The sequence below is a fragment of the Haliotis rufescens genome, unplaced genomic scaffold (genome assembly GCF_023055435.1).
Source record: "Haliotis rufescens isolate VD_foot unplaced genomic scaffold, xgHalRufe1.0.p SCAF_6, whole genome shotgun sequence".
NCBI lineage: Eukaryota > Metazoa > Mollusca > Gastropoda > Lepetellida > Haliotidae > Haliotis > Haliotis rufescens.
In genome coordinates, this window is record NW_025964334.1 from 27396228 (window position 1) to 27406346 (window position 10119).

At 43.9% G+C, this 10119-nt stretch overlaps 1 protein-coding gene across 1 annotated transcript; it reads left to right on the plus strand.

Annotated features, from left to right (window-relative positions):
- The first annotated feature begins 604 nt into the window (after positions 1-604).
- Positions 605-7755, plus strand: LOC125374822. Its single transcript, XM_048386485.1, has 4 exons — positions 605-626; positions 6089-6239; positions 7001-7141; positions 7346-7755. The coding sequence occupies exons 1-4, from the start codon at positions 605-607 to the stop codon at positions 7515-7517; spliced, it is 486 nt and encodes a 161-aa protein (XP_048242442.1). The 3' UTR covers positions 7518-7755.
- Positions 7756-10119: the final 2364 nt, after the last annotated feature.

A 10119-nucleotide genomic window follows, 5' to 3' on the forward strand; every position in this document is an offset into this window, starting at 1 on the left:
ATCCCAATTACGTGGATAGATACTCATGATGTCAATCACTGGATTGTCTGGTCCATACTCGATTATTTACAAACCGCCGTCATATAGCTGGAAGATTGCTGAGTGCGGCGTAATACAACAAACAAACAAACGTCAAGGCAACCAAGCGGTAGTTGTGCCGCCATTTTGGAAGAGTGCGCAAGCGCTTCGAACTGTTGCAGACCCCGGGTTGAGCGATGAATTTGCTTTCTCTAAGCGATTCGTCGCTTGCAACGCGCCCATGGTGTCATATGACAATGAGAATCTGCCACGGATCGCTCTCTGCTGTGGTTTCTTAGCCTAACATCACTTAGACTGGGTTCCTGTCTGCCTAAACTAATAAATCGCGCTTAGCTTGCCAACAGTGGAACCAGTTTAAACACCACTGCCACAGGACAATTCACATATCATATGTAAGGACTTTTTCTTGTTTGTAAATAGTTTTTCAGTTTTCATGGTATTTTCTAAATGAAAGTTTTCCATTCTATGACATGTTTATATAAATGTGTTGCCTCGTCAACAGTGAAACAGATTAAAAAATATCCAATACCTTGAATGGACTGTGTAAGTTTTGACGAATTGTCACATGGCGCTGGCCTGTGATAAAGGTACTATGCTGGTCGCATGGAACTCTAGGTTAGAGAGAGGCCACGGATTGGAGTCCCGCTATACAGTCCTACATATATCTTCCTTAGTGTTTAGAACATCACGTCATTAGTTATCCTTCAAATGTGGAAGGCTAAACAGCACACTCTTACTGGGTAGGAGATGCACTTATATAGTCAGGACACTGCTGACTACTTTCATTTTATATTTAAATGTAAATATTCTAATGCCATCAAACAGCTGTGCATACCGTTTCTTAATTAAGAAACTAGCCACATATTGCAAAATAGTGAGTGTGAGTGAGTTGGGTTCAACGCCGCTTTTAACAGTATTCCAGTTATATCCCGGCGTGTCAGCTAAATGTGGGAGGAAAGCCCGAAGTGATGCAGGTCTCAGACGTTTACCACTTCGGTGAAACCCACGAGCACGGGTATGGTGCTGAAAGACCTAGAAACATAATCGGGGCGAACCGGGATTCGACCCCACAAGCATAGGTTTCTGGCGTGCCTGCAAAATAGTAATGGATACATTCAGGTAAATATTCTGGTCGCCATTGTAACTGATTTCGTGTAAATACTCAACAGGATATGTACATAGCCTTTACGAGTAGTCCTCTCCGAACCGAACCGAACCGAGCCGAGCTGAACCTGGACAGGAACTGCAGTCACTAGGAGATTGATTCGGACCATGCCACGCCCTATAAATGAATCTTTAACCAATCCTGGGGACATGACCCATTATTCATCAAGTCATCTCAAAAGTTCATTTTTGTACGACACGCCCCTGTCGTCTTTCTTGGTTGTTTACACCTTTACACTACCCCGCCAAAAGGTTCTGTTGATTAACATGTTGCACCTAGTCCTTCACCATCATCCATTCATTGCCATCACTCGATACCTCTTTGAACTGCTGTAATAATCTGTTATTTTCAAATATCCCATACTTTTTTTAGGATATATATCAAATTTAAGTGAGAATCCTGGGAATTCAATATATTATCTTGAATTAGTAAACTCTATATTTGTTCACTGACCCCTCAGGGCTTCTCCTGTATGAGTGAGTGAGTGAGTTGGGTTTAACGCCGCTTTTAACATTATTCCAGTTATATCGCGGCGTTTCAGCTTAATGTGGGAGGAAAGCCCGAAGTGATGCAGGTCTCAAACGTTTATCACTTCGGTGAAACCCACGAGCAGGGGTATGGTGCGGACAAACCTTAAAACATAATCGGGGCGAACCGGGATTCGACCCCACAATCATAGGTTTCTGGCGTGCCCAAGGGACGCAACTCTGCACAGCGAATGAAATGCATCCACCAAATCAGCGAGCCTGACCTCGCGATCCCGTTAGTCGCGTCTTACGACAAACATGGGTTGCTGAAGATCTTTTCTCAGAAGGATCTTCACGGGTCGTTTCACTTCTCATGTTTACTTAAATATGTATACAATTACACCTTTCTCACATTGCCATATTAAGATAATGTACGTAAATATCTTATAAACCTGGTATGTTTACTGAATATCTTCATAAAACCCGCAGGCAGACGAAGCTGTATGCTCGAAAATTGGATTTGACCAAAACATTACAAACGTTATCGAAACATTACCAGGCTTAAAACAGTCACCGAAACACTGCAAACTACAGCATAGCTTTGGTACCCATCACCATCGAATAACCATACTTCCGTTTTGGCCACATTCAAACATTCCCTGTTCAAAGGTTCCCTGTTTTAATCGAATATCGCCCCTGTGGGAATTCTGGGTTAGAAGTTCCCAGCCGCCCCTAAGTGGTCGTAAAAGGCGACTTCATGAATCGGGTGGTCAGAATTGGTGGATTGCGTGTCATGGTACCCCGACGGCGTTAATCGTGCTCACGATATCAACCACTGGATTTGCTGGTCAATACTCGATTACTTACCTGCCGCCGTCATACAGCTGTGCGTTGAGCATCAAATAAATGCACTTAATCACAGAAAGAGCTCATAAACCAAACAGAGACACTTCAAAGCAAATTATTCCAATCTGGCAACTTGTTGAGAGAATGTGTAGCCAGTCATGACAAACAATAAGTAGAAAGATTGTTGATCGCCCAGAAATCATTCACGGCACACACGCAGAAGAAAAGCAGCATGGTGATTGTGTGTCCATGTATTACATAGAACACATAAACAAACAGTAAGGAGAGTACATTTCATACACGTCCTTGGGGGACTAACAAAATCCCACGACTCGTTAAATATTGTGTTGATTTCTCTTCACAAAACTGTCCATAGGCATGCAGCAAATTTGCACACCAACATAAAAAAAACAATAGGGACATTGTAAAATCAGAGAGCTTTCTTTTCAAGGCGAATATTTGAAACAGTGAGAGGAAATCAGTCCTCTCAATGGCGGATCGATTTCGTAATGGCTAGGACACGCTTCATCAATACCAGAAGCGGGCCAACTATTTGCTCGCAAATATTTGTAAATGTTCCCCTTAATCCCTTGATGATCTCAAAATCACAAAATGACCTTTCGGTGAAGAGAGCAACGAAACAAAGCCAAGGTTGACATCATGCAACTGTGATAGCTGCGTTTTCAAAATGGCGTCATATACGTCAAACAGACGATTTCCGGCTCGTCTGCTGCTGTCTGTCGTCTGTTGGAATTTTTTCCTGCACATAAATGCAAGTGAGTTCACATTTTCTTATCTTATTGTTATAAAACATAATTACATGAATGAATATCGGTAATATAAAAGACAAAAAGAAATAACTTCATAAATGTTTGTTGATTTTTCTTTCTTTTCTTTCAGTGTTTTATTTCCCTATAATGACAATAGTACAAAATTAGTAAAGTTTACATAATAAAGCGTGTACATACCTATCTGTTAGCAAAACTTACGCTTTAGCATTGCTTATATCTTCATGACATTACTAATATTTCTAGTCTTAGTGTTAGTTAGCACTTGCGTATTTCTATATTAGAATAATGTGCACAGTTTTAAACTAGAACCATCTGATTTCATTACTCTGTGTACAGACCCGTGAGATCCACACGTTACACGCGGACTTACTACGTGTACTATGTCCTTGAAATCGTCATTAAACCTCAATTAGTACAAGTCGGGTAATATCCCGTTTGGAAATAGAATCAAAGATCGGGATTCATATTCATTCCATGAAAATATGATAAGAGAAAAAATATCTGGCCTCTGAACATAAAAAAGATATGTCTCACTTTAATATGTATGCATGTCTCTCTCTCTCTCTCTCTCTCTCTCTCTCTCTCTCTCTCTCTCTCTCTCTCTCTCTCTCTCTCATACACACACATATTCGCCTATGTCTATGCCTTTTGTAGACGTTGGTCCCGTTGTAGACGAAGCATTTCCAATGTGGTCACAAATACTGTATAAAAACAAGCGTAAAGAACAATACTAATTCCGCTGAGCAATCCGACGACCTTTCCCTGAAGTGACCCCACCCATGTGCATGGAGGATCTTGCATGGTCCACGGGCAATGATTCGGGTGTGTTGGGGCGTCGGGCAGTCATTTTTCAAAACCTATCTTCTCTCTGACAATCAATTACAAAATTTATATTTCATGAGCCCCTTTTGGGGGGAGAGTATATAATATCTCATCTTAGTTCATTATTCATATAAGGCGACTGCGCGTAAAGATATATCATTATCTGGAACCACAGCTGTAAAATATAACATATTCCCAAAACAGAATTTAGAAAACCAGCTGATAAGGGAATGGATAAACTATCCAAGCAAATACATAATTTACATGATTTTCAAAATAATTGATTAGTTGAAAAGTACTAGCGGTATACATATCACATCACCCCAAGTATCACGTCAATTAGCCTGATTTCCCTCGTGTCCAAACATCCACAGCGTTCAAACTTTAAAACCTATAACCTGTTAATTAGTTACACGCATGTAAAAAAAATTAAAAAACTATTATATTCTCAAATATAAGGACGGAAGTTGCCCAAACATTATAAACCAGGAAATACTCTTTGCGGGACTGTGGTCCTGAACTGGGTGTTAAAAATCACAAAATATTCGTGTAGTGATTACTACAGTGTGAGTGAGTGAGTGAGTAGTTTTTTTACGCCGCTTTTCGCAATATTCCAGCACTATCACGGCGGGGGACACCAGAAATAGGCTTCACACATGGTACCCATGTCGGGATTCGAACCCGAGTCTTCGGTGTGACGAGCGAACGCTTTAACCACTAGCTAGGCTACCCGTCCGCCCCGTTTACCTCAGAAGATGCCTTGTCATTGACACTGTATCAACAATACAGCAATATTTCAGCCGTATCACGGCTTGCATGAACTGAAGGTTCTCCATAGATAGGGAATGTATGTGGTCCGATGGTACAAAAGGGACGGAATAGACAGGTATCACATATTTCCCAGGGCACAGAGTGTGTGAGTATGGTTTTCAACGCTTTTAGCAATATTCCATCAATATCACGGCGGGGGACACCAGAAATAGGCTTCACACATGGTACCCATGTCTGGATTTGAACCCGAGTCTTCGACGTGACGAGCGAACGCTTTAACCACTAGGCTACCTGACCGCCCCCCAGGACACAGAAGTTAAATATTGACAGAAATCGCATATGGTCCCCTAAGGGGAACACGGTGAGGGTCCAAATCTGATCCCCTGGCACCGAGAGGGTCTTGCCGAGAGTGACCGTGTGGTCAGCGTGACGTGTGCTCCGTTTATACATTTAACTGAGGAAATAGGTATTGAGAAAGAATCTCTTCAGTAAATTCATCGGCATCATTCTACGACACTGAGGTGAGGTGAGGTGAAATTGGGTTTAACGACGCGTCAAAGATTAGTGCACTTATATAGCGACGTGCATGTATGTGTGTGTGTTTGTGTGGCTGCTTGTACTAGTCCGGACTGATGCCGATTTATAGTGCTAGCTCACTGAGATACCATGCCGCAGTTTAACATGAATACCCCACTCAGACACAGTATACTGACTCCGAGCCGACAAGTCCTTGTTTTAGGCCCTTTATGCCGAGCGCTAGACAGGGTAACAACAAGTACCATCTTTTAACGTCTTTTGGTATGACGCGGCCGGGGATCGAACCCCGGACCTTCCGCTCTCCGGGCGGATGCTCTACCACTAGACCACGGAGGCGGTCTCTACGACACTGAGAAAATGTTCGCCTCAGGTTTAACGAGTTTGGTTTAACGATGTTTTGAAAGACATTCCAGTTATATCACGGCATCATGTGGGAGGACACTGATGCAGGTCTCATACAATTACCACTTTAGCGAAATCCGCAAGCAAGAGTATAGTGCATCCAAACCTAGATTCGAACTCACGATCATAGGTTCCTGACGTGCCCAAGGGACGCAAATGTGCAAAATGAATTCCGGTGCCTTAGACGACTGGGCATTAGAGGCACAATAGTATGTTATATAATGGACACATCCTTTTTTCTCCCGCAGAGGATGACAGCAACTGTATTTTGGACCCATCCAAACCTGCCACGTATCCCGGCAACTACATAGACTGTTCCACAGATATCTACATCATGGAAGGCGAGTCCACTTGCTGTGAAGTCAGTGGGGTGAAGGTTTGCTGCAAAATGGAAGAGAAGTATGTGTGCAAATTATGTATGCATTCTGTTTAGAAATGTATTGTGCCTAATTGTGCCTTGCACCACCCATTATCCACCTTGCACAATATTTGCTCAAACGTTACACATACATCCTGCACTCACCATTGAAACACATTGACCCCCTCCTACTTAGGTCCTGCACACATCTTGCATGCGTCATCCAAGCACATTGACCCCGTCCTAGACAGGCCCTGTACACATCTTGCATGCACCATTAAAACACATTGACCCCGTCCTACGTAGGTCCTGTACACATCTTGCATGCACCATTGAAACACATTGACCCCGTCCTACGTAGGTCCTGTACACATCTTGCATGCACCATTCAAACACATTGACCCCGTCCTAGACAGGTCCTGTACACATCTTGCATGCACCATTCAAACACATTGACCCTGTCCTACTCGGCACAGTTTGGGCTGGAGTCGTATATATTTTCTACTACTGTTGGACACGCCGCAATTCACTGTGCGTTCCAAACGTGTGCCAGAAACCTGTGATTGTGGGTTTCGACCTCGGTTCGCCCCAATTATGTGTCTGGGTTTGTCAGCACAATACCTGTGCTCGTTCGTGTTACGAGTAAAAGACCTGCATCACTCGGTGCTCTCCTCCTACATGAAGCTGACGTACCGTGATATAACTGGAATACTGTTGGAAGCGGTGTTAATCCCAACTTACAAGTCACTCACTCACTCACTCACTAACTCACTCGCCATGGTTGTTCTTTTTTCTTTTCAAGGTGGAGTCGTGTGCGGTATATCGCTATAGGCATCGGTTGTACAACTGTATTCCTCGGCACGTTGCTATTCACCGTGTTGTGGTGTAATGTGGAGTCCGAACCGTGTGCGGAGCCTAGATGGATCCTCTCTCATTCCTGCTGGTATGTTTTAGAAAATATGAGGGAATTAATGTTGTTTTATGCCGCGATCAGCAGCAAAGCAGCTGAGCCACAATGGAGTGACTAAATGTTTTAGCCCAACGACTTGTAAATAATCGAACCTCAGCGAGGGAAACCCGCGCTTGTTTGATAGCAGGAACATAAAGTACGGGAACTATTTATCGTTTTGCTTGATTTGACTTTCAGCTGCAACAGACATGGCCGTCGTCCGACCCCCCGGGATGAAAAGGACTATGGCCAGGAAGGAGACGATGATAACGACGGTCAACTTGAGGGGACACAAGACCACAAGATGTCCGAGATGCGCGTTCCCATCATTCAAGTAGATGCTACCACAGTCCTCTACGATAAGGGTTGACTGTTCCCAGTCAGGGTGCCGTTGTAAACAACCACCTTAGCGCTACGGCGTAAGGTAGGGAGTTAAGATCACCTTACGTCCTCTGTATCTCCAGTGCTCGCATTTCTGTAAACCAACACTAACCCCTGGATCCATTTCCGTGTTTCTCGAGATGTCAATTACCCGCCCTGAACTTTCATCAGCCAATTTGATTAGCTGAGCTACACAGTAAAACGGACCAATCAGAATGCGAGTTGCAAACCAGCCTCGCGGGTACCACGGGAATGGATCCAAGTGTAAGTGTAGGTTTTACCAAAATGCGAGCCCTGGAGATGAAGTGGATGATCACCTTACCGCCAAGATCGCTTTGTACAACGGCACCCTGGACGTTTTGAACTTAAGGGCCTGACACACAAAGCCGATTTGGGTCGCCGGAGCTATACCGGAGTAGACATTTGGCGATTTTCGGGGATCGGTACTAGTACGGTAGCGCAACGGTATCACATCGCTAAGAGTGAGTGAGTGAGTATGGTTTTACGCCGCTTTTAGCAATAGTCCAGCAATATCACGGCGGGGGACACCAGAAATGGGCTTCACACATTGTACCCATGTCGGGAATCGAACCCGGGTCTTAGGCGTGACGAGCGAACGCTTAAACCACTAGGCTACCCGACCGCCCCCACATCGCTAAGAACGGTAGTACATCGTCAGGACATCGTCAGAACATCGACGATAAACTTAGCAACTGCAGGAGATTGTAGAAATTTTTTAACATGCCCAAAAAGTTCCGCCGTTGCGCTGCCGGACTACAACGGCAGTACAACGGCAGTACAACAGCAGTACAACGGCAGTACAACGGCAGTACAACAGCAGTACAACGGCAATACTCCGGTATGGCGCCGTTAATGTCGGTAGAGCACCGGTAGCGGCCCGTAATGGATCGGCGGCTCTCCGGTGGTCTCAATATGTACCGTACTGGTACCGATGTGATACCGTAGTACTACCGAATACCAACGAAGTAGTACCGATGCGCCGATGTGATACCGGAGCTCCACCGTCAAATCGCAGCGCAACGGTATCACTCCGCTATAGCTCCTGTCAACGGTGGTACATCGGTATAACATCGGCGTCGCATCGGTAACACTAAGGTGACAGAGAAGTGGTCTTCGGTAGCACATCGGCTCTTAATTGGTAGGACAACGGTAGAACCATGGTATCACAACGGGAACGCCGGTACAACACCGGTATTGCTACAGTCAATTTTTATTATTCAAGTGCTTGCTCGCAAGAGCTCCGCCGGTTTTCTCGCCGTTGTTAATTTTTTGCTCCGGTTTAGTCCTGGCGAGGTACATCGGTAGTGTGTGACAGGCCCTTTAACAGGATATTAGTCTGTGTTTTAAATGCTGGTACCATCATGGGTGGTAGAGGAACATATTGCTGCTCTAAATGAGGTGAGGTGAAATGGGGTTTAACGTCGCGTCCAAGATTATTGCACTTATATAGCGACGTGCATGTACCTGTGTGTGTTTGTGTGGCTGCTTGTACTAGTCCGGACTGATGCCGATTTATAGTGCTAGCTCACTGAGATACCATCCCGCAGTTTAACATGAATACCCCACTCAGACACAGTATACTGACTCCGAGCCAACCAGTCCTTGTTTAAGCCCCTTAATGCCGAGCGCCAGACAGGGTAACAACAAGTACCATCTTTTAAAGTCTTTTGGTATGACGTGGCCGGTGATCGGACCTTCCGCTCTCCGGGCGGACGCTCTACCACTAGACCACGGAGGCGGTCCCTGCAACACATGAATAAGATAACACATAACTGCTTGGCTTGGACTGACAATTAACAGTGTATCACTTTAAGTTGTGGCAGTTGACACACTTCTTGGACATATTGAACGGTGGTGGAGACAAGAGCTTTGAAACTGTTGTTAGTTTAATTAGTTGTTTGTTTTGGCTCCTTCTTTGGTTTGTCTCTCCTCATTCTCACTAATGATGATTGATGAATACAACTTTTTCATGACAAGAATCTATACTGAGCCAACAAAATCCCCTGTATTGTGGAAGATATTTTGATTAAATTGTGTACTCAGTCTTCACTACAAAAAATATCCAAAAAATGTCCATGATCCCTAGCTTTGGGGGTTTCAGTATAGTTTCCTGGCATCATCATTTCAGACAACTAGGTTGACCTTGTTGTCGAGATGTACCACTGATGGCAGTCTTGACATATACTGAACACACATGAATATCAGATACAATATATGAATATCAGGCACAATCTATTTTGGATTGCTTTTTGAAAAATCCAGGGAGGTGCATAGATATATAGAATACTAAACGAGCTCCCGTGTAATACCAATTTTATGAAACGAGTGAATAGTTCTGGTATCTGACGAGCGAAAGCGAGTCAGATACCACAACTATTCACGAGTTTAATAAAATTGGTTTTACACGAGAGCGAGTTTAGTATTTTATTTATTACTTGTCATTTATAATGTTTTTAGAATTATACTGTTGAGTGTAAATAGGCTGACACCTACACGATCCATGGCATAATCCAATTGAGTTTAACAGAATAATACTTCAAACACGTCAAAAGTTGAAACGTATGAATTTA

Excerpts from the sequence above, each read along its gene's own strand:
- LOC125374822 (XM_048386485.1), top strand. The coding sequence starts at position 605 with ATGGCGCTGGCCTGTGATAAAG. Across the intron at positions 627-6,088 it reads GGCGCTGGCCTGTGATAAAG|AGGATGACAGCAACTGTATT; the intron begins GTACTATGCTGG and ends TTTCTCCCGCAG. Across the intron at positions 7,142-7,345 it reads ATCCTCTCTCATTCCTGCTG|CTGCAACAGACATGGCCGTC; the intron begins GTATGTTTTAGA and ends TTTGACTTTCAG.